Here is a 25,528-nt window from a genome sequence, read left to right as displayed (position 1 = left end):
AGACAAGAATATGAAAATAACAAGAATTTTCTACTCTGCATAATCTGAAAGCATTAATTTGCTTCAGCATGTGATCTTCTAGCAGATTTCTAGGGTGACAGTTTATGCAAAATGAGCACCTGCTTAGTCTCTGAAAATATTCTACTTTCCCAACCAAGACTAACTTATTTGAGCTACATATAGAAAAGATCTCTGAACACATTGTTAACATTTGCATAAAAGAAGGGTTTTATATAATTTTAGCTTTCTTTAGAGAGACCTAATAAACTTCTTTCAAGTTACACATAAAAGAAAGGCGAGTTCGGGAAGAGGAATAAAGGAAGACACATAACATCCAGAAAATTGGTCAACTTCCATAAAGGTGACCCAGAAAGTTGACCCAGAATATCCAGGGAGATTCCACTAGTGCTGTTCTCTAAAAACATAGCTGCATGGGTTCACCAGCTATTTCCATAGAAATTTAAATCAGCTGTAGTCATAACTGTAAAAACTAATAAAAGGCAGCAATTAAGAAAATGTAGGTTTGCATTAAAAATATAACTTCTAGTTTTTCCCTCCTAAAAAAGAGATTCTCAGCAGTTGCTAACAGCATATATACCGACCTTCAACTAGACACAGCTAGTTATATACTATCTTAAATCTGGCACTGCTTATGATATGTTATTTTTAGTAATATTGATAACAGCATTAGAAAAAAGTAACCTCATTTTCTACACTTTTTTTAAAATACTCATGCTTTGTATCAAGCTGATTTTATGTAGCAATTAGAATTCAATTCAGAATGCATAAATATGAGTATTTGTATTTATAAGTGATGCATTAAACAGTGAAGTATTTATAGAAAGACTGTACTTTGTTTTCACCATATTTTTCAAGATGTTTTTACTAGGGCAGCACAGTCCCTGTGTAGAATAATAATTAAAAAAAAAGTACATTGAAGTAATCTAATATGAATTTAGACTGATATATGCAGCTAAATAAAGACTCCGAGCTTTATTTCATATCAGGATAGACAGAAATTGAACTTTATATTTTGATGAAGTGAAGCTATAAGACATTGGCACAGCTTACTTAATGCAAACTTTAAGAAGGATATTGTCTACTAGTCTTCCAATGAGCTTGCAATAGTAAGTGTCATCAGGAAACCATGGATTTTCTTCTCGGGCATTCATAGCACATTTGAGGTAAGTGTCACTTAGACACCAGCCTAGTGGGCGATTATCCTTGAGAGAGCCAATTATGGCATGAACAAGTTTTCTCTTGAGGTTTGTGCGTTCTCTGAGATGCCCCTCATAATAGTGAAGAGTGTTGTACAGGTAAGTCACTGGACGGTCTGCCAAGAAGAAAAGGAAAACAACAAAACCCAGAAATAACTTCCTAGCATCACTATTATGTTTATGGTGGCGAACAGGAAATTAAAATCAAGAGCTCTACAAGACCAAGCTGTATGTATTAAAGCTGTACTTTAACATGTGTGCAGAATGGTAGAAATCGAGCAAAGAAAGTCACTATTACTAACAGTTCATATATTAATGATAATACTAATACATTTGTAAGTAAACTGTCTAAATCATCTCTTCATATAAAAGGTATTAAATAGGAAGAATCCAGGTATGAAGTCACAGTAAAGAAAGAATATTCTAAATTGTCTGGGCATAACATAGCAATGACATCTATACAAAACCTTATTATAAAAGTGCTGTTAAAAAAGTGTTAAAAAAAAATCAGGTTAAGTTATTTGAATCTTAAACAAGGATAGATGGAGGAACTGCATTGTTAGGACACAGGTCCAAGTAGTTACTACTAGAAGGGAACGAAAGGGAAAGGTGTGAAGGAAACATGAATTAGCAAGAGCTCCCTGAATAAAAGCAAGTTCACTGTTAGTAAACTGAAGTTCACTAAATAGGGATTGTACCTCTCTGTGGAAATGTACACAGGGCTTACAGAATAGGGAAGGATTAAAACACTGCTGTGCTAGTAGATGAAAATTATGAACGAAGGAGATGAAGGAGAATAGAATGATTGCAACAGGAATAAAACTGTATTCACAGACAACTTACCATGGAATTTGTATAAACCTCCCAGATGATCCAATAAAGTTTCTAGTGATTTGGACACTGGAAGCAATTCCAGAAATCTATGGATTACAATGTCAAACACTGGCAGAAAGCGCAGGCATACATTTCCAAAATAAATTGGTAGGTACTGGGGTTGGATCTGAACTGGGGGATTGACTTGTTCTGCCAAGCCTTCAAAATACAGCTTTTCAGGATATTTCTGGAGGGAAAGAAATCCAACAAAATCAAAAGCTCTTTCCTTAAAAGCAGTGCATTAAATATTCAGCATCTACATTGCTTTAAAAAGACACTTCATAACCATCATTATCAGATATGAATGCAGTGAGCTGATTTCACTGTAAAGCTTACTGAAGAAAATTCAACTCTGAGTGAAATTATTTACTTATTAGACTAGTAGATAACAACTTCTTCAGAAAAAAAACAAAACAAAACAAAGTTTCACCACCACTCTAAATGGGCGTAAGAGAACATTAAGCATCCCAAGGCAAAGCTGAAAGCAGCTAGCACTTATGTGCCCCTTGTCAAGTATTTTAAGAGAAAACCTAGGGAAAAATCAGCACTACTGAAAGTTTCTGCATCATATACTGCATCAGAACACTAGACATAATATGCATGTAATAACTCCCTGGGAAAGAACCAGAGTGTACTCAAATACCAGATGAGTACAGCTGAAGGTTGAGCTTATAGTGTTTTACCTGTGACTGAAATGCCTATATTGCAGATTGGGTCTAGTATCTGTGCAGCCATGTCAGAGCACTTCCCAAGCTAATACAATTTGCTTCCCTGCTACCCTTATGCTATTAGGCACTGTTAAAAGACACTGTATGGCCAAAGCAGAGTGCTAAAGCAGAGGGCTAATACAGACCAAATAGCTTCTGGATCAGAACTAGGTTGTATGTGTTTAGCTACATGAGAGTTTGCTTGTATCTATTTAATCTCAGTGTTGATTTATCATTTGACAGAACACTCCATTGGTACATCCTTTTCTAGCCAGCAGACACCACTATGTTTACAGCAGCACTAAAATCTCAGCAATTCTTTTCCCTAACATAATAGGACATCATGTTCTTGCCACAAAGGAGGTGGAAGAAGCTTTAATAATTAGGAGAAAGCATAGGTTTAACTATTGTTATAGTCATAGAACACTAGAAGGAAATACCTTCTCTCTGATGCACAAAAACTGTTCTAAATGCGTTTCAGTAAAACCAAGATTTTAAAATGATGGGATTTAGATGAGCAGGAATGAATCTCCAACCAACTCTTCAGCTGCTTCTATCTTTGAATATCACTGCATTATAATTTTAACGTTATTACATAAATATAGTGATTAATTTTTCTTATACTAGTTCAAATAAATTACTTACTAAGTAACTCCAAAAATTGACAGAGCTGTCCTGTCATTTACAGGACAAAAGACTCTCTGGCTGATAACTACTCCACAGAAAGTATTACAATAAAAGAATTTTATTAGCTTTGATACCTTGTGATAACTCATATGCTTAGTATGCCAGTCATTCTGCAGCCAGTGCTCCGGAGAATTCTCCTTCACAAAATCACTCACTCTGTTTCTGAAATCGTTAGGCTTGAGTAAGAGTAACTGAATTATGAAGTAACAGACTTGAGCTTCATTTCCTTCATGACTACGCATAGCCTGAAACAAAAACGATCAGAAAACATGGAATTACAGTTGACACTACTGTCTGCTTTATAACCCCTAAACATTGGCTAGCAGATTTGGCTGCACATTAGGTACATCTGCACACAAATACACACTGAGCACATCGTCTTTCAACTCTATTTTTTCAAGTGAAGACACAGAACAGAGGCAGGTTCAATCACCTCCTGTGAAAAGTACGCATCACATTTTTTATTCCATTGGCAGAAAGCCTTACAAACTCCCCAGTGACAGCATGTCCTCCAAGAATTCTAGCTCTCTTTTAGCTGTCAGTTCTCTTATTGAAAATAACCAAGTGATGATAATGAAGTTAAGATTGCTTCAAACTTCTGGCCACTCTGACATGTTTGGATTTCAGTTTGAAAACCAAACTAAAATTCAAACAACCAGCTTTACATTAAGATGAGATTTTAAAATATAAGTAAAGGATAATTACTGAAGGAAAATTTAATTCTCTCTAGGTGAGTTCTGCTTTATTTTGTAGGATAACCTGGAAAGACAAGAGAATGCCATTTCTCTCTAACTTTTCTGATGAAACAGGTTGAATTCTAAGCAAAGAAAGCATACTCTAATGGGTACAATATTTTTCATTTGCTTCTGAATCATGGCATGCCACATCCCTTCTACCTCTTCAGGCTGCAGAAATAATTGCATAGCTCTGAGATCAGAGACCCAAAGCACTAATAACAACATTTAATAACACCAATTCAATGGTTGCCATTAAATAACCAAGAAAAGTTTCCCCTGAAGGTTCAGTGAACTGTAAGACACTGAGTTTTACATTGCTTACAGAAGTAATTTATTATTTTACTTGATTATTGGGTTAGCAAATAGTCACTATTTAAAACCAATGCATTTTTAAAAAGATTGCTCCTACAAAAGTGACTCAGAAAGCAGACTGTGTGAAGAACTGGTGCCTTATCTTCTAAGGCAATACTTACCAAACACAATATCAACCTATCCAGTGTTACAATGTTGTATTTCCACACCATGTCATTGAGAATCTCAATACACTTATTGAGCTGCTGGCCTCCTGCAGAGGTAGAGAATTCATACACCAAGAAATCTGCAAATGTCCTGACATGTGCCACCAGAGCTCTGGCCCCAATTCTTTCTAACACTCTAGCAGGAAAGAAGAAAAGAAAAAAAAACAACAAGCAATTGTTATGTTCTTAATACATTTTTAACTGGTCTATTTTATAAGAGTTAGTAGGTTTTAATACAATTGTCTTTATTAAATGAACTGAAGAAAACCCCAAAGTAAAGCAAAAAAAGCCTTAGAGCAACAGATTTCCAAAGTCTGGATATGAATCAGAAGAAATGCTTCAAGTTCACCAATTCTTATGTATAGTATTCTGCCCTGAATCCACACCTGCCTTACGCATTTTTAGTTATACAACTTTTAGGACGATCTTCTGCAACTCAACTTTATCTTCCTGCAGTATGCGTTTTAATATAACCACAGCATTAAAATACTGGTATTTCCTCATTGCACAGAAAAGTAACAAATGCTATCATAAATATTAATTGTTTCAACAGATCTAACAAGGACTGAAAAGAAAGAATTTATTTTTCACAGCTAGAGCTGATGCTGTTACTACTGAGAACAAGTAAAAAAACTGTAGGACTACTACTTCTACAAAAAATTTTCATCTTAATCCAACATTTGCTTTTTGAAAAAAATATTTGGCCTTTATTCATGTATAAAGGCAAAGTAAATAAATGTTTTATATTTCCTGTTTACTATTTCAGATTGCCTGAAACACTGCCATTACAAGTAAGCTGCTTAATTCAAACACCTCACATCCTTGTCTCTTACCAGGAAGAATATGCATTGCAGACTACTGTGTGGTGTAACCAATCTTAAACACTGCACAATTATTATGATATGCTTGCTAATACCTCGCTCCACTGCTTTTTTCCATGCTCTGCATGCTCTGAATTAATAAAGTACAAATCAAGCTGTTAATGCACAAGGCCTATGTCCTCAGAACTGAGAATGCTACTGTAATAACTTTGAAGTAGCACATCTTGGCTACATCTCACCTGTAGCCAATTTGATTAATGTGATCGGTCTCTAACAACATCTTCCATAGGAGACAAAGGAAAAGTGGGGGTGAACCTTGCATAGAAAAGTGTGTGATTATATCATTCTCATTGGTCATAGACTTCCACTTTCGGTATTCTTCTTCCACATTCTTCTTCAAGTTAAAACGGCTTTCCTGAGGTACATTATTCTGCTTGAAGAATACCTGAAATAAAGTAGGCTTTGCTGTGACTGAGAGCCTAGAATAAAACATCTGAACAGGCAAACTTTTGCCTGACTTAGCACCTTATGAGCTCCTACTTCCTTGTACAACACAAACCTACTAGGTAGGATTGTTGCTTCACCCTGACACCACAGTGACTGTTATGTCACTAACAAAGCTACATGACAAATTGCCACAAGAAAAAAGGCTTCAACTTTTTTCTCCTTTTTTTTTTTCTTTAAATTTTTTAAAAGATCTGATTTACCTTCCACCAGAAGTATCAGGTGGTCAAACTTGGCCTTAGAATACTCTAGGAGAAGCTAATGCATTTCTGAAGAAATAGCAACGTTACAATCATGCTGCATTCTTTAGGGACTTGAGATTAATGTAGTCTGGACAGGGGAGGAATCTCACCAACTAGCAAGAGGCAAAGGATCTTGTTAAGTGACTAAATTCTCTGTATTTCCAATTAGAAAATCATCAGTTTGAAACTATTACCTGCAGAGGAGCTGGAAAACAGCTTAGTGTATGTGATGCCCAGTTATGTGGAGTAAAACTCATGATAGTCTGCAATATATCCTTGCACCAAGTTCCCTGAATTGAATCAGAGCCTGTGAAAAAGTCTAGAAAATGGATTGATGATATTAGAATCTCACACAAAAAAACCATTTCTTATTGGTATTCCTTTTGCAGTCACATGCATCAAGGCTTTGCTAGTTCAATGGGGCTTCCTGTTTGCCCAACTTCTCCCATCCTTTTTCTCTGAATCTTATTTACTCTATAGAACAAGCTGGATATTATTTTTTTATGCTATTAACAATAACAAGATTATTCTTAGGTTTTGAGCCAGAAATAAAGCAATCATGATTTTAAGATTTTATATTTCATTTCCTGTAATGAAGGCAAGACAAGCTTTTGCTGATAACCTGATTAGACTTAAAAAAAAATTCCTGAGGAAGATAATGATGATGAAATTGCCAGATGCCATTTTATATTTCTTTAAAAAGGCTGCTCAGCAGTACCTTTCCCAATTAAGCTGTAGAAATAGAACACAAGGCTCATCCCCCCCAAACCCAGTGTTGATTTAACATTAAAGGTTGAGCAAAGGTTAAAAAATAAAGAAAACTAACACAAAGAAGCCCTTTCTCTTTCAAATCACCTCTACCAGTTTTTTGTAAAATCAGTTGTTCTAACTCTCCAGCGACTCTGCAGACTAGAACCATAAAAAAAGGAAATACAGAAGACATCTCCCTTGTCAAAACTAACAAAAACCTGACCCATGTCATTGCACATTGTTAAAACAAAACACACAATAAAAGCTTCCCCCTCTCCCTTCCCCAAGAAAGCAAACCCAAACCACACTATTTTTTCTTAAAGGTAAGCTGTAGCGGGGGTGGCTTCCACATGAGCAACATACTTGCTGTGAACATTCCATGGTTTTTTTTTTTAAATGGCATGTATCCATAATCAATCCAAACGCTTAAATTTAAAATAATGAAATTGAAAATAAGACAGTAAAAAATAACTAGTCACACTGTATCTCTGCATTAAAATAAACTTTTAAACAATGTCTGATTTCACTACTGCTTTAATAATAGCTTTCTGCCTAAAAACAAGTAGTTAGAAATTAAAATCAGACTTTGTTTCAAAACCAGAAGTGTATGGGATATGTTTTATGACTGGGTCATTTCAAAGATACTCTATTAAACAGTATTTTAGCAAAATGGCTTGACTACAGCTTTCACTTAGATGTTATCTCACAGTACTGCTATTACCTGTCACATGTGTTGCCCTTGCTAGAGTTAAGATCAAAGCCCTGTTGAGTTCTTCTGATTCTGCTGAAAGAACTGTTTTGGGATCACTGAGGAATCGTGTAAACTGTGGTTGGACTTCCGAGCTGCCCAAAGCTGTGATTAGCCTTAGAGCAGTACTCTCAACACTGAAAGAAGGAAACAGTCCAGTTAGCAAATAATGCTTATACTGCAGCTTCTAAGATTCCCAAAATACCTATTTTTCCTCCATTTTCTGCTTCAGATAATACAAAACCTTTTGTTTTGAAAGTGATCTTAACCTTTTGGAACAGTTTGCTTTTCCCACTTTTTAATAGAATTGTTATCAACTATTTAAGTACTTTATTTTCAAATAAAGCTCTCAAAAGTTGATTTAGTGAAAATTCCAGGTGGAGAGCCCCTGAAAAAGAGCCGCAAGTATCTTCAACTTAGAGCCCCCCCCTTTTGTTATCTTCTGAACGTCTTTGTCTGAACAAGAATACATAGATAAATAAATATATGCAAAAACAGAATAAAAAGGCATGCATAATACATGGGAAGTTTCAAAGCTAACTATCACCTTAAAGCAGACAGCACTAAGTTGTCCTTATTAAAGAAATTAGGAAGTACTGCTTTTGACTAAAAGCACTTTATTTTCCAGTGCTCTAGTTGGAAGCACTTCTCACACCAGGTAGTTTGAAGTAATTTAAAAGGCTTTTTTATAACACTGTGTCTTTGAAATGCCAAAGCCATAGGTTAGTTTACTCCAATCTAGTTGCATGCAGTGCTTATCAAAAGTGACTGATCAACATCCACATTTCACAGACTAAGATGACAAAACAAGATTTAGGTGAATAAAAAGAGCAAGACCTTGAATTTGAGGAGAAACTCGTCTTTACTTGTTCTCTTTATTCTTGATGAAGGATAAGCAACTGAGCAATTTGAATTTGGACTAAGAAGTTACTGTGTAACTAGACTTCCTTGATATGAACTGATAATAATGAGGTTGCTCTGTCACCCTCACATACCCCCACAAGAACTATTCTACTCTAAGAGTGAATGGACATTCTTTTCCCCAACTTTTCTGCAACAAACCCCAGATTCTACATACAAACTGAATCTCATACCCTTCAACTTTGTTAACAGTAAGTTAAACTCAAAGCTTTTCCCTAGCATTATCTGCATATCAACTCTAGAGCTTCTTCAACCAGCTCTTCCATCTTTCTTGTATCTAAATTAGCCATGGTTTATGCTGATATAAGACATACATCATAGGATGGAAGTGACACTTTTTTCTCCACTCAGGTTCACATAAAGTCACCATAGCCTTGCGCCAACTCCTTTACAGCTGCAGGATGAATCAGATTATTTCTCTGATCTGACTGAAAATTAACGTCACTGAAGAATTAAGTGGAACCAACTTAACTCTTGTAATGGAGTTAAACATCTGCTACAGGAGTAAGCAAGCACAGTCCCACTGGCAGATAAGCCAATCACTGTGACTACAAGTAGCAGGCATTGCCCTTTATCTCCAGTGCAAGAAGCTCAACAGTTTTCTGACACTTCCTGACATGACAGTTCTGGTGCACGTTCCTGTGTTCTGAGCCATGACACTGCTGCCACATCTGTGCAAGACGCTGCCTCATGCAACTCTGCAGAGTACTACTACTAATACCTAACTGTATTTTTGAAACATGACCTGCTGAGATACCACAAAACAATTCAGCCACAGAACTAAGACTGGGAAGTACTTATGTCCCATTTAAACAGAGTTCTCACGCAGCTTTCAACTTATGATGAAGGAGGAATATGAGATTACAGTTAAATATGGTAACTGTCACTCACCACAGATGAAGCTGGTTCTGATTAGTCTGCGGCACAGCAGCCAAGGAATGAAGATGGCTGAGCAGCTGGACTCTGTAATGAGGCTGGATGTGATGCATCCGATAGCTAAACATCTCTAGCAGAGTGTGCAAAATTCCCCATGCATGAGATTTGAACACTGTTGGCAGGAGCTGACCTTATGAAAAAGATTTTGTAAAGTAAGTTTTCCAAGTGATTGCACTTCAAAATACAACTACAGAGTACACTGTGGATAGACAGTTATATTAGGCTGCAAGTCAGATATTTGATTTGAAAACTGTATTATCTCCAAAGAGTGCATGTGCAAGCACTGTCTGAAGATGCTGTGAAAGTGTAGAACTCAATCTCTTGAATGAACATATACAGCAGACATGCAAATTATTTTAACAAGTGCAATTAAGTATAATTTGCATCTAATTAAGTAACTTTGCTTACGATTTTCCGTTAAGCATATTTTTGCACAACGCAGTGTAACTAGGAAGGTCCTGACCATACAAGTGATGGCATAAAGGGAGAGCAGCACACTCATCTGAAATTTAATGCAGCACTAGGATAACCATTACAATTTCCTTTATATTAAAATAATTTATACATGTATTCAACATGCTGCATCATTGGATTTTCATTTTTACTATGGTCTCTAGTTTCCATTAAAAGAAAATGCTGCTGAACAAAAGGAAGGGGGGGGGAAGAAAAAAAAGGTTTTCTTTCTTACTGATAAAGCCTTTGATGCCCAAGGACTCTATTTCCATATAAACCAACAGGCGACTATAGGTTTCCACAAGAGCAGGAGCCAAGGCCACACTAGATTTTGCATGAGCCAACTTAATTACCCTTGTAGCTATGCTATGAATCAGACTGAAGGAAAGACAGAAAGTATTTTTCAATCAAAAACAAGGACTTGAAAGTTAAGAAATTTATTAAGTAAACAAACAGATCTACACATGACATGCACAGACATAGGAAAGATTTCCTGATGATAATTAGTTACACACAGATTTACAGGTTAAAAAAACGCTAGCTGCATACTGTACCTCATTTTGGCATGAACTGTGAGTGAGTCCAAGAGGTTCATTGGCAATGGGGTAATAGACCCTGATGCCATGCAGTTAGTCCCTGGAAGAGGTATCCTCATGTTGCCATTTCCATAAATAGTCTCTACTAGCACACCCATTGGCAAAGTGAAACACTCTGAATTGGTTGAATAAGCATTGCACAACAAGGCAATCTTGTAGTCATTCATCTGTAAGCTTTTATTTCTTAAACTCTGTTGCAAAAACCTGTGTGCCAAAGACATTAAACATTAAGTAGAAAGACACAAGCCGAATACACATGCATTCCAGGATTACACCCACAATAACCCCAGTAAAAAATCCATTGCAAAATAGTAGAAAAAGTGAAATATTTATTAACTGCACCACATCAAAACGACTACATCTTATGCTGCAGTTTCACTGTGTTACAATTTTCCTGTATCAGAAAAATACCTCAGGAAAAAATACACTTTAAAAATCACCTTTCTGAACAAAACTTAACCCAATGTACTGCTTATGCACGCTTTCCAAACCACAGAATAATAAAACAAAATAGTCATTTTTCTTTCAGATTCTCCATCAGTAAAAAAGATTTATTAATCTTAGATGTAATATATTATTTGTTAGCTGCATGATAGCAGCATATTTTGACTTTGAGCTCTTTCTTAGTTCTGCCTCATTCCTTTGGTAACCCTTATACAGCATCCCATCACACAATACATTCTGAATACAGACTTGGAGCTTCCTATTCTCTTATGTCTAGACAAATCAAAACATAACAAACCCCCCAAAACTCACTCATGGTGAAGTTTAAGAGAATGAGGAATGGGAATCTGTAACTTGGAGTTGTCACTATGGGCCTTCCGATTCAGATGAATCCAAATACAGGTCATTGCAAAAGCATGAGTTGACTGGGGTTTGTTAATATCAGGTACGGGAATACACTAAAGAGAGAACACATGAATGTGACGTATTGCATGTATCAATGTACAGAAAACCAACTTAGGCAGCCAGCATTCACGAGGTCAAGTTTTTCTTTTTCTGACTTGCAACACCAAACACAACATTTTTAAAGAACAGATTCTACCCTTATCTGTATATGCAATTTTAAATCAAGAGCTGTGGAAAAGACCTGGACCTCAGTAATTATTCTGAAAAAAACAAACAAACAAACAAACAAATAATCTAAGACCTCAGCAAATGGAAGTTGATGCTTAGAGTATACAAATTCAAGACACATATAGTTACAAAGCATATACTTTTACTCTCAGCCTCACACTTCTACATTATTCAGAAATCAGTTATGGTATGTGCTTCCATAGTAGGTACTCAGTGGTTCACCAACCATTATACTTAAAGATTAATACACTTCCTACGAAAAGGAACAGATACACACCAAAATTCAAAAGGTTTTGGCTACAGACTCAAGTATATTACTGCCATTGGAAAAGGCACCCTGGCTCTCTTGCCAACGTTCGCATTTCTTTCCCTTTGGTACAGTTACTACTGGACAAGCACCACCGACAGCAAGTGCGAGGGAGACAGCAGCAATGCATAATCAAGGGGATAGTAAGACACATCCTCTTAAGAGCAACAGCCGTTGATAACATTTAAACTGCTTGTGAAATTGAATCCTCAGAAATGCCCTAGTCCCACAAACACTTTAAACAAGTGTAACTCAGAGCCCATCACTACAGTTAAAGTAAATAGTCCCGTCATTTTTCCCATATTTTGGGCTGACAAAAGCAATTGCAAGCTCATGAAACAAATTGTACTGAAGAATTTCTGCGGGTCACATTAACTTAAGAGGGGGAAAAACTGCTACATATCAGTTTGGTACACCACACATTTGTGTTAACATATCTACTGGCCCAAAATAGAAGGCACTATGATAAGAGTAAGCAATGAGGACTTCATGCTGACAAGGCTGTCACGATGGAAGTTTTAAGAACTTTGCCTAACTCCCCCTTCCTCAGGAACGTTCATTCTAGAGGAATGTACAGAGCATGACTAGGATTTGATTCGCTACCACAGAATCAATTTTAAGTAATCATTACTACAAAACAATTTTAAAGTGTCATGTTCAGTTCTTCGCACCTGAAAGCATCTCTCAGTGTATTATTCTGTTACAGCCCAGATGTAACAATAAAATTCCACATTATTCCTTAATAGTATCCTCAGTATTTTAACAAACTCCTCAAAACCTTAGTCAAAAGGAAGAGAAGAGTTAACAGAAGTCTTTTTCACCCGTAAAAACACTGCACAAACATGGTTGCTGGAAAAACATAGCGAGGAAATCCTGAAAATTTTCATTTAATTATGAAACATCTCTCTCCAACTATGCAGCACACTGCTGTAACAGTGACTCAAGAGTGATAGTAATATTGACATATGAAGGTCTCAAGCTGAATTAAAAAATAAAACACTTAATTTCAGAGAGAAGACTTACTTCCTTCTCAGGATACAGGAGGTCGAAAAGCTTCATAACTGGGAGGAAGTCAGCCAGTGCATTCTTCTGGATGCTGCCAGAGATGAACTGGAGTAGCACCCACATCAGATGGTCTCTTCCTTTAATGAGACCACGTCCTGCCAACTGTCAAAAACACTCAGTAACAGAAAAATACTGCATGCAGAAGAAAAATCACTGCAAAGATTCCTATAAAAGTAGAAGGGAAGACTAAAACAGTTACAGCAGAGATTACTAGGAGTTTTATAGCAGGACTTAGGCACAAATGTACATCATGCTTTCAGAAAGAGGGCAAACAGCTACATTAGTTGTAACACAGAAACAGACTCTAGGAGGCCCACAATAATTAATGGTAAGATTTAAAATGTATTTAGCTCTTGAGGATCACCGTTTTGAAAAATTAGCAACTCTTAAATACTGGACTTAAACTGTCACCTTGTAGCCCTGTAGCCAAGTACAGGATTGCAATTGCTAGCAGCAGGCCACAGGTTTTATATTAACTCTATCTATAAAGAAAGTCTCTGAACCAGAATAACTTGGGCTTGCTTCATCTGGACCCATCTGGATTTGGTTTTTTATTATTTAACTTATTTATCTGTAAAAGCCATCCTCTAATAACCAGTACTCTTAATGTCTACTCTTTTCTAGCTTGCTTTAGTTTTAGATTAGATTTGTGCAATCTGTCATATAGTGCCTATTGTTTCGATGGTTCATTAACAGTAATTAAAGGAATGCAACCCTGGTAAAACTAATTTCAGGGATATCAAAGAGAACAGAGAACTAGAATCCATCACAAGTAAAACACAACATACATAGTAAATTTTGATGCAACATGGAACTGCGGACAAATGAAGATGGAGCAATGCGTAGTGCATGTTAGAAACTGTATCTAAATAGCCACAAGCTAAACCTATAGTGAGGAGAATGAACACCCCTTTCCTACCATTGACACCATACTTTCTCTCGGCAAAGAGCTCAGGATGTTGCTGACTTACTGTAACCCCTCCTCTCCTTTCTTATGGAGGACTGGCACCACCACCCTTAGAATTCAGAGAGGCATTGAGCACCAGAGAAAAGGGTAAATACTAGAAAGTATACCAGTTTTAATGGAATTATTATTAGGAAGTAAATTGGATGCAACAGCGCAGTACTCGGATCTTCTGAATTATGCCAGTTTATCTCCTTATTCTAGTTACTAGCACATTTTGCATCCAAATATAATGCAACATCCTAACTGAATACACTAGAAACAGACCTAGCTCACAGCAATATAACTTGAGAATTTGACTGACTTCTACAGAGCACAACAATCAAAAACCTAATTCTTACACAGAAGGTATTTCTTGCAGGGGTGAGTGACCTTTTTTTCTTTTCAACTTGTTTTGTTTTTAAAATCTCTCTTACCATGTGGGAACGATACAAACAATTTACCTTTTGATGGAGTGACAGGACCATATGAGGAAAACTTGCAAACTGAAAGAGCACAAAGAAAATGAGCTGGCTGGAGAGATGCTGCCACAGAAGCTGACTGGTTCCACCATCATCAAACTTCTCTTCAGTCTCAGACCGTTCCATGGCATACACCACCAGATCCACCAGCTGGTCCTCCAGCACAGGGCAGCGCTGCTTGTGCTGTAAGGCAGAGATCAGATACAGTATTCCAAAAGCCTTGCCATTAACTTCAGAACTTGTACAATTGCAGTTACAGTACAGTATTTTGACAGAAGGCTGGGAAGCATGAAATGAAGTCTGAACTTAAGTTAAGGATAAGCCAGTGTATTAAAGCTGCACTATGTTACAGGTCACAATGATTTTTACATTTTATCACACATTACATAATTCCCTACTCAGTTCTAAAACACAGATCATCAATGCACAAATAACATCTGGGGTTTTTGTTTATGTTTTTTAATAAATTCACACAGAATGTTATTTCTCTGATCTTGCATTCATGGGAAACACAGTCCATTCTTTTAACGCTCTGGTGAGTGTTCTTTTGTTTTGTTTTTTTTTGTTGTTTGCTTTTTCTTTCTTCCTTCTTTTCTCCTTTAAGTCCATTTCAAAAGTAGGGATCACCATAAAGAAAAAGATATATCAATTATACCACCAAACCCAGAGGAAACATCTCAATACACAGTATAGGTCTTTAATGACTATTCTCTTTTTCACTCTCATTTTAGGCTCACCTACAACCCACAACTTGCAGCAGAACTAACATCTGGTTAGTACCTGTATAATTAGGTGCTGTTCTACTGACACAGCACCACCTAGTACAAGACAAGACCAAAGAGAGTTGAAAATTAATCTAATAGAAGTGGCATATTTTACATACTGTGAATAGAACAGAAATTCCATATTATAGTGATGAGCTCTTTAGATGTTAGATTTAGACTGCCACAGTCTCCACAGTGAGCTATGCAAACACAGAAATCATTTAAAATACACACCCTCCCTGATGACTTTTAATGATCAAGTAAGGAATGAATTATATATTCAAGATACATATGTTAGTACAGATTTATGTAAAGCAGGCCCGATACCAGCGCTTTGGAACTCGGATTATAAATCTTCAGTTTAAGACCATCAAGTATAATGTCACATATCACAAGTTCTTCAGTGCAACAATCTTTTATTACCCTGCACTTGTATAGTTACACTCACACAAAGTACTATTACTAAGAACAAAAAGCTGTGTGGCATGTAACTTATTTCAGACAGTGCTAGCACTTCGGAAATAATCTAACCTCTGTTTCATTACAATCTCTATGCAAGAATGGTAACTTTTTTTTTTTTTTTTTTTTTACACCAGGTGCCTGTAACATAATGCAGCCTTAAAGAAAACATTATTACTTTAATGACACAAAAGAAAAGGAACTGAGCTGCTCAAACACTAATCATGAAAATGCAGTATCCCTTTCTAGAGGCAAAAAGGTACACATAAAAAAGTTTTAAAAGATCACCCAAATACTCATAAAACATTTTAGGGATGCCTTAGATGAGTTCTTTGACTTACTAGCCAGGCAGCCTAAAAAAACCCTCTTAAGTAATAAAGAAAGAAATATAAAAGGAAAGAGAGATGCTGAAAGGAGATGCTTGCTCTACCTTCATCGATGGTAGTCTTTTGCCATGAAAAAAAGAGATTCTCTTCAATTAAAAATAAAATGCAAGAATGGGAAAAGTTGACAAAATATAGTGAACAGCATCCCCTGTTACATGCTCTTCGCCAGCTCAAAACTGCAGAAAGCTACAATTCCAGCTGTGCTTTCCTGAAGCATGCTTAACACAATCCTCTAACTAAAACAGAAAGCAACGATTACAGTTTCACCTTCTCTTCCAGTACGCAATGCCATTATCACGGATCAACCACATTACAGATTTACAGAGAGCAGTATTAACACCACCAGTTGAGAATACTTTGGGTTTTTTGTGGTTCGTTTTTTTTTTCCCCCTCCCAAAGCAACTAATTATGAAGCAGAGCAGGGTGCAACAGACAACACTACAGACTAGTTTATAATCCAGCATGCAAAACTACTACGTACAGGGCTTGAAATTTAATAGTTTGCTAAGCACTGGGTTAATGTCCAAAAGCCTAATCACGTTAGGCTATATTAATTTAGAATAAAGTTATTCAAAGAATACAACAGGAAAATATTACTGTTAAAAAGAAAGCCAGAATTTCCAGTAGGAATTTTCACTATTCTGAATAATTCTAAGATTGGGAAAAGTTTAGGAGCCAGGAAATTAAAAAAATAAATTCACTGTTTTATTCTGAAAATCACGCTTTTATTGCTTTAAGAAAGCTTTCAGTAAGAAATATAGCAGTACTTCACATTCAATCTTCATTAATTTAATTTTCTGGCATTTTTTTTCTGTATTTTCAGTGAACATACATTTTTGCACAGATTTGGTATCTATAGTTTTGGAGCACTCAGAACTAAAATACTATGCTGCATAAGAATTTGCAGGATTGGGGCCTTGTTTTATTAATTGCTCATAACTGAAAGAACATCTCAGTATATACTGAGACGAATAAAAATATAGGTGAGAGCTGATTCCCCTCACAAGTAAGTAGGAATTCATGTTTTGGTATGGCTTAAGAAAACAAAAACAAACAACAAAAAAACCCCAAACACTGTTTTGGATTATATATAGAAAAATACAGCATTCAAAACCACCATGCTTTTTTCCTAAAGAGAAGATTATTCAAATTTTTGTAATCTGGTTATATGAATATGTATTCTCCATTTTGCCCTGAAAATAATCTTTAAAGATCTGACAAATACATAATCTCATTGAAAACATTATTAAACCATAAAGAAATACTGGGGGGGCAGGGGGGAAGCACTACCATGACAACTTGAGACTAGAGTTTCTTGAGACCAGCCCTCTAAAGGACTAGTGGTACTTTTTTAAGTGGATCAAAGCTTCAATTGCATTTGGGGTTGGTGGGGGTTTTTTTTCAGTTGGCTGGGGGGTTTTTTGGGGGGTGGGGGGGCAGGTAGTGTTAAAAGTGTTCCCTAAAAGAAAAGTATTTTAAGAAGTCAGTAAGGCTAGCTGCAAGCTATTATAGTTCTTGACTATTTTAAGCAAACAACATTTGGCTCAAAAATATTTAATAAATGTCTACACTTAATAAATGGATTCAGAAGGCCAAACCGCAGAGCCCAAGATCCCTGCAAGAGTAGTGTCTCCAGAAGTCCAATTCAAAATGTATAAGTTAAATGCCTGAAGCAGTTAATACAAGACAGAACTATAGCCTCCCTCTCACTTTTATTTTCCAAAACTGTATGCTATCAAGACGTAAAACCTTAAAGCTTGTTGTTTATATTACGTCTGATTTTGTTTCTACTAAGTTTGGTGGGCATTCTCATTTTCCTCATTAAAAAATGGAGTAAGTTTCAACACAGAAATTGCACTCAAGTGTTCTCAACACACACTCTTACAATCAGAAATATATAAAAAATAATCACACCCCTTGATTTAATTACTTTGTCACGTTAACACTAGTAACATTGGATAGGAAGTTCCCAGCATCAACCTACAATATTTTAAAAATAAAAGGGAAAGGAAAGTAAATTTTTTAATATTGCATTATGTCATTCCTTTCACTTGATGATTCTGCTTACACAATGCATGGACAGACATGAAATAAACAACATCTTCCCAAAGCAAACTATCTTGTTTGTAGCTAGGAGAGAGTAACTACACATTCACCTGAACAGAGAATGGCATAGATAATTTCCTACTCAAAGCTGTAGATCACCACAGCTGGTTTAAAAGGTGACCAGTCAAATATACTATTTGAAGAGCAAAATCATTAATACAACAGCTGCTAATAAAAAGTTTGTATAACATTACAGAAACAAGACACCTGAAAATTACCTCCTCTTTCAAATATTCCCCAACACAGAGAAATCAAAGCTTAACAAAATTTTTTGTGGTTTAGAGGACTGTAATACAATCCTGACTGCAATTATGCAAGCAAAAATGGCATTTTATTCTTCATGCAAGTCTGTACATATAGTGAAGGTAAAGATATAAACCGAAACGTTCAAAGTGACTTAATGTCCTTAAGACATTACTAAAATTCAATTTTAAGAACCAACTGTAGGATCCCTAAACTGAATCTTAATTTGGCATCAGTGTATTAGGACACTTTGAACTGTTAATCATTTTCCAAAAAATGGATTGTTACATACCTCAACTAATTATTTAAAAGATAATTAAGTATGGGGAGCATCACCCCAGCTAACAGCAGAATATAAATTGACATAGAATCATAGAATCATTTAGGTTGGAAAAGACCCTTAAGGTCATTAAGTCCAACCATAAACCACGATAACATACATGATAAAGTACAATTTAAATCTCTACTTCCTATAGACCAGTTCAAACAGGTATACAAGAGAAGATACTGACCCACACAGAAGTACACAGTAGCAAAAAATAAAAATCCCCTGATTCCAACAGAAGGAACTTTTTGAAGTCCATATTATTACATTTGGACTTAAAGCAATATACTTGATAAAGCTATTAGAAAACCTCATCCTACAACAAAATCCACAGCAAAACTTAGAATCCTGAAAGGAACATATGAATCTATAAACATATCAAATTTTACCTTCATTTTTCTCTCTGCAAGGTTAACAGGACTGCTGGATTTGTACTTTTTTTACACAACTCAGAGATGACTTGAGTGAACAGTTTTCTAACATAGATCTGCTTAATTAAGACTGAACCAGAAAATTTCATTGTTCATCTTCAAGAATATTTGAGAACTAGGACAAATTTGGCTGAACCATACCTAGTTTGTGATGCCAAAAGATTCAAATGAAGGCTCCAATCCTGCAACTGGATCTGTGTAAATAGTTGACAGGGCATACAAGCAGCTTCACATAAATAATTAATGATCATAAATAAATAATGATCATTGCTTTGAGGTGTTTCTGTATTTATTTTGAAACAAACCTGGCACTATTTGCATTTCTAAGTGTCTTCTATTATACTGACCATTCATTTCTGCAGGTTAGTTCAGTTCTAATAATAAAATACAAAATTATCAGCCATTTTACTGAAAGCATCGATATAGTTATACAACTTCTGAAAAGCATGCTACTATTTTTTGTCAGGTGGCTACATTAAGAAATTCAGCTATAACATGAAGTTAATTTGTACCTAAAAGTGAGTAAAATTTTAATGTTTTCCACAGTTTTAAACAAGAGCACATTCATGTTTAAATGGAACATTATTTCCTGTTCTACACCACTACACCAGCCTACTCTATATTTGTAATTTTAACTCACAAATTTTCAATAGCCCAAACATCTTTATGCTGGTGTAATATTAGTAGCACAGCTATAGTTCATGTTCTGTCAGCATTTCCTTTATAAGCTACCTTCTTTAAGTTTGTTCCTTGGCCATAAAAATTCACGCCAGGTTGAAACTTTGTGTAGGAATTCCTATACTAGTGAACAAATTTTAAGGAGTATAGTTCAATATATTTCATTACTTCATTTAAATTTTCTTTGATTACTTTTAGAGGACAGTAAAGTAGGAGTTAAAACCAGCATTTTTAACTTCAATGGTTTTTGAACTGAAGGCACAGACTATCCATAGTTAGAAGAATAAAATGGGTTCAGTATGGGTTTTTTGTCTAGATCTTGTATTATTTACCAGCTACAAGATGCACAGAGGAATAGTTTGATTTATTAACTGAATGTAGACACAGAAATAGACACAGAATACAAATACTACTCATTTCAACACTAAACCTAGCAGCTCATTTCCAAGGTTTAACATTTCAGCTGCTTCAAGTCTCCGATACAGAAGATTGTCATATACAACACAGAGTACTGTTTGCCAAGATGTAGGAATCTGCGCATTCAAAAACATTGTCCAAATCCAGAAAGAGCACTGGTGTATTTCACTTACAATGGGAAATATACACAAGGTTTCAGGATCATGTAAATTTTATAGTCAAGTTACAAATCTAAAAAAAGTTTCTTAAATGGAAACACTGACACAACCTTCACTATAGTATTGCAAACAGCAACGCTATTTTATAAATCTTAAACAATGGTTTTTAAAGTAGGTGTGGAATTGATTATTGTAACAAGGGATCAACTGTAAATATAATACCCATAACTTCAAATTTCAAGCAGAAGTCCACTTGGTTGATTTGCTCAGGCGTTTATTTATTTATTTAAGCAAGTAGTCAAATTTTAAGGAACTACTTTTCACATGGTATTCTGCACTACCTTTCTTTCACCTAGCTTGGAGAATATTATAATTGTCCGTTGGGAAGTTTGTTACAGAGACTTCCTAATGATAAGAATATTCAACTAGTAAAGTTGTTTTGGTTTTTTTTTTTTTAAACAATGATTTATTTACAGCTTTATAATTTTACAATCAAGTGCAGCGGATGTTTTTCCACCTGCATAAGGAAAGAAATTTTGAACTAAGAATCTCTCCTCATCTGAAAATTCCAGCAGACAAAGTAAAAGTTCTTATAACTGGTAATGGAAATGGTAGCAGTCCATTCCAACGAAAATTTTAGGACCAAAGGACCACTGACTGTCAGCTTTATGCTACATCTCTCATGTCTCTAGAGATTTGTAGTGAGAATTTGCCCTCAACTAATGGTCCTGCCAATTTCAAGCCCTGACTGTACATGTATTCTCTAACTGGAATCAGTGGCTACAAAGCGGCCAGCGTATCGTTAGTCACAATACAACAGTAAGGTTGTGAACATACCTGAGCAATGTTCAAGGTCTAGAGCATTGGAGGATGGGCAGGACAAGACAGGACAGAACAAAAATAAAGGAAGAAAAAAAGAAAAGACAAAACAGTGACTATGAGGCCAGCCTCAAGGATCCCCAAGTCAGACTAAGCCCTCCCATTCTAAGGTATAAAAAGAAAAAAATGTAACAAAACAAAACCCAGCTTTTCACTATTCTAGTACTGTAACATGCCAATATAACAGAGTACAACAATGCTTTAAAAACTAATGAAAAAAAAAACATTTTTATTGTTTGAGCTAGCAGTCTCCGACTGTCTGTCAAAGGTGCACTTGAGGCTGGCCTTATAGGAAAAAAAAGCAATGCAAAAAAAAAATCATATTTTAAATCTCTACTTTTCAATTTAACATTCGTAAAGCAATATACAAATGATAGGAGCAACAGTGTCCAATTAACCTAATATGATCTCATAATAAAAAAAAAAAATATCACTCTCTGGACCTAAACTGTTTTGCTTAGTTAGCTATAGCAAAGAAAAGAGAAAAAGAATAGTGCAGATTCTATGCAGAATTAAATCACGTGTTACAGCATAGTACAGTACCTGCTTATTCAGACCTAGCATATTGCAGACCATATCCCTTGAATACGGTTGTTCCAGCACATATCTCAACAAAGCAGTCTGTGGCTCAAACAGATCCTTGAAAAAAAGAAAAGCAATCACACACAAACATGTATTGCCTCAAGATTATGTTTAATATCGAGTTTACATTTAACCGAGTCAAACAATGTATGAAGGAATGTTTAATTTATGCAGATATGTATTATCTGGCAAATCTGTTTGCTCTCTGATACCCAAAAGAAAGGAGGAAATAATCACGGCTCTTAAGCAGTGACAGATTTTACGGGGAACAAGTAGAACATTCTTCATCCAATAAAAGGATGGCACACTTTTTGAAACAGCCTTGAAATACTGAAAGACTGTCGAGAACTTAAAGGAAGCCAGGTAAGTCAACTGAGGAACCACATGACCAGGATGCATAAAAATCATAAGTAGCGTGAAGAAAGCAGATATGGAACAACTGCTCACTGTATCTTCCGAAAGCTGAACCACTTTAAAGAAAAATGTTATCTGAAGCTACGTTCAAAACAAACAAGAGGAGCCAATTACTCATGCAATATGAAGTTGAAAAGTGGAACTCCTTGACAAAGGGATGTTGAGGATGCTGAAAGCTTACACAGGCGCAAGAGGAGACTGAACAAGTATTTGGAAGAGGCAGGTTTACTAAACATACAGAAACCAAATCTGTCTCAGGAAATACCCAAAATGATAATGGATGTAGAGTATGAACACCATACATGTCATTAGATACATTATCTTTATATCCTTCCTTAGACACCTAGGATATGGGGAATGGGATGCCGGACAACCTGGATTTTTGTCCTGATCCTTTATAGTTTATAAATTCTTTCAGTACACCACTATTTCACACTCAGAGTTTTAAGTTTAAATAAACTAACTATATTTAAGCTTGAATTGTAAAATTATCTATCCTATGGAATAACAAAGAGCACAGAAAAGAAGAAACTACCTTCCCATTCTCTTTCATCTCCGCACTGCTAAACTAATTTTCCATCAACTCTCTGCTCTCACTTGCTCTCTCACAGGCACACAACCACAAAGCACATTAAACATCTCACATTCTTCTGCATCCTGGGCAGCAGTTATACCACACACTACTTTAAAGGTCCTCCGCATATAGCTTGAAATCACTGAAATATATAACACAGTGAAAATATCTACGTCTTCTATGTTAACCTAGTGGGAACAATCAAACATTCACAGTTGAAATTATTTTTTTCCCCCAATGATATAAAAGCTTCGTATGTATTGAATATAACATGTTTAAGAAACTTAATAAGGCATACCTTATCATACGGTAAGAGACCTTTCAAAGGAAAACGAAGGGTTGTAGGATCCAGCTTCCATGAGTTACACATGGCACCTGAGTTATTTACCACAGGAAGAAGACTACAGCGACCTACATGCAATGAAACATAAATTCTAAAACAGCGAAACTGGCCTACTGTTTGATCATTCTGATGCAAAAACTGGCCTCAGCCACATTTATACTCTCTTTAAATTTCCACTGTTTAAAGCTTTTTACCATAGGATTGCTTCAGGCTGATTTTATTTTTCTAACTAATTTTCAACTACTAAAATATCTAAGGAGTAAAATCGCCATTTATTCAGATTAGGTACACCACAAATAAAAATATTTGCAAATATTAATCTAAAAGTGCCCTTTTAGGTTACCAAAAGACTGTTCCATTGCCATTGCTTAACCTAGGGATTTAATGTTGGTACGCTGACCCTTTCCACAGAGAAAATGGTATTACTAATCTAAGTATATAATCTAGTCTTTTGATTTTCCTTCATTCACCCTGTAAGACAAACTGTGGACAGGCTTCTGTTCAGTAAACTAGTCAATTACAAGCATCTGTACTCCAATTACAGTCAGTGTAGGCCAATGTGATTCAGCTGATCACACATAAAGAGTTTTTTGCAGGGTAAATTTACACTTGTTAGTCAGTGTAGATTAGATGCCTGGGATTTATTTCAGTTGCTCAAACATGGGCTTCTGAACTGAGCCCCTAGCACACCTGTATACCAGCATGTAAACTTAGGTGCCTCAACTTTGACCTAGATCTCACTGTTGGTTCAAATTCCATGACTTCTACTGTCCAGATTGGCCATACTGCTATCAGATAAAATAGGAAGTAAATAAATATTTATTTCTTCCCTTCAACCATATCTATATGTCATTTACACATACAAGACTTGTAAAAATTTGTGTGTGATCCCTGTGAGTTACATGCATAAAAGCTATACCACACTTTCAATAGAATAACTACACACTTCTGAAACACAAAATGCTTTGGAGTGTTACAGATGAATTTACATTCTTAATCTTTGCACTGAAGAAGCTCAGTTGCAACAAACCTTGCTCAAACCTAAGAAATAATGCAGCTGTTATTAAGCTACTTAATTCTCAAAGCAAACAGAAGACATTTTATCTTTCTGAAGAAAAATGCAACAGGCATCACAATTAAAACAGCCAAATTTTAATCTTCATATTTCTAGCAATAAACGAAGGTTTTTCTTTCACAGAAAGGGACAGCCAGTGCTCATCTAAGCTAGGAAATGTTCACACAGAAGTCTGCAACAACTGGGATACGGCTGAGCAGCTACAAAAACTCCAATGGAAACTGAAGCCAAAAAACACTCCATGACTAACAGACCAGTGGATCTGTATTAACTCAAAATCCTTGAGCATAGAAAACCTATGATTTTCTAAATGTCTACTGTAGTTAGAAACTATATGGCCATGTAACAAGTAGTACACTTCCACCCCCAGCTTGTAGCAAAAAATTATTTTGATCTCATCAATATGAATTTTCCCCTTCAAAGCAAAAACTGAAGAGAAGCAAGTCTCATAACAAACTGACAAGAGGAAAGATACTACATGAAACATAAGCTCTGAATCATTTTGCTTAGATGAATATATGCCCCAAAATGAAGTCGTTCTCTTACCACAAATAGAATTTATTCTTGCTGTAGGTCTGAAGGTATCCACAAAATCTGATACTAAGTTACCTAGTAACTGGGTGAGAAGAGGAGAAAAAAAATAAGTTAAAGGTTTAAGTTCCACATACTGATAAGGAATATTTAAGACTTAAAAATAATTTATACATTTTAATAAAATATACAGGAACCTACTAAAATAACTAGCTTCATACACATTTCAGTGAGTAGGAAAAATTATTGAGAACCTAAAACCACAAAAGGAAAAATGTGACCTTATAAAGAAGGGGCAGGAAGCACTCAGTTTGCACTCAAATAAGAGTTTACATAGTAACTCTTACTCCTATGCATGCTATATTATTTCAGTGCACACCATTTAGTAACAGATGATTTAAGACAAGCTTTAGAATTCCTGTTCATAACAAATCTGTTTGCCTCTGAATAACAATTCCTCAAAGACAAAAGACCTAGATTAGTACACTGTGGATTAAATCTTGGCTCGAAAGAAGTCAGGAATAGTTTTCCCATTAATTCAAGGGAGTCAGGATTTTATCCTTTTCCTGACACCTAGTT

The 25,528-nt window shown here is 35.7% G+C and overlaps 1 protein-coding gene across 3 annotated transcripts in view; it reads right to left on the bottom strand.

Annotated features, from left to right (window-relative positions):
* Positions 1–25,528, bottom strand: part of MED23 (mediator complex subunit 23) — a 40,233-nt gene that overhangs the window by 7,898 nt on the left and 6,807 nt on the right. For 2 of the 3 annotated variants that reach the window (XM_069787319.1, XM_069787321.1), the window contains exons 8-24: positions 24,965–25,034; positions 23,299–23,411; positions 21,974–22,069; positions 21,389–21,406; positions 14,567–14,767; positions 13,118–13,261; positions 11,467–11,612; positions 10,669–10,914; positions 10,350–10,492; positions 9,617–9,791; positions 7,778–7,941; positions 6,501–6,625; positions 5,800–6,005; positions 4,695–4,875; positions 3,559–3,729; positions 2,061–2,277; positions 1,097–1,333 (exon numbers count right to left, since the gene is read on the bottom strand). In XM_069787319.1, the coding sequence (XP_069643420.1) occupies positions 1,097–1,333; positions 2,061–2,277; positions 3,559–3,729; positions 4,695–4,875; positions 5,800–6,005; positions 6,501–6,625; positions 7,778–7,941; positions 9,617–9,791; positions 10,350–10,492; positions 10,669–10,914; positions 11,467–11,612; positions 13,118–13,261; positions 14,567–14,767; positions 21,389–21,406; positions 21,974–22,069; positions 23,299–23,411; positions 24,965–25,034 (2,653 nt within the window). The remainder of the gene's footprint in view (positions 1–1,096; positions 1,334–2,060; positions 2,278–3,558; positions 3,730–4,694; positions 4,876–5,799; positions 6,006–6,500; positions 6,626–7,777; positions 7,942–9,616; positions 9,792–10,349; positions 10,493–10,668; positions 10,915–11,466; positions 11,613–13,117; positions 13,262–14,566; positions 14,768–21,388; positions 21,407–21,973; positions 22,070–23,298; positions 23,412–24,964; positions 25,035–25,528) is intronic. The other variant, XM_069787320.1, reaches the window with a different exon arrangement.

This window comes from Haliaeetus albicilla, chromosome 7 (genome assembly GCF_947461875.1).
Source record: "Haliaeetus albicilla chromosome 7, bHalAlb1.1, whole genome shotgun sequence".
Classification (NCBI taxonomy): Eukaryota; Metazoa; Chordata; class Aves; order Accipitriformes; family Accipitridae; genus Haliaeetus; species Haliaeetus albicilla.
This window is presented reverse-complemented; position numbering and strand designations above follow the sequence as displayed.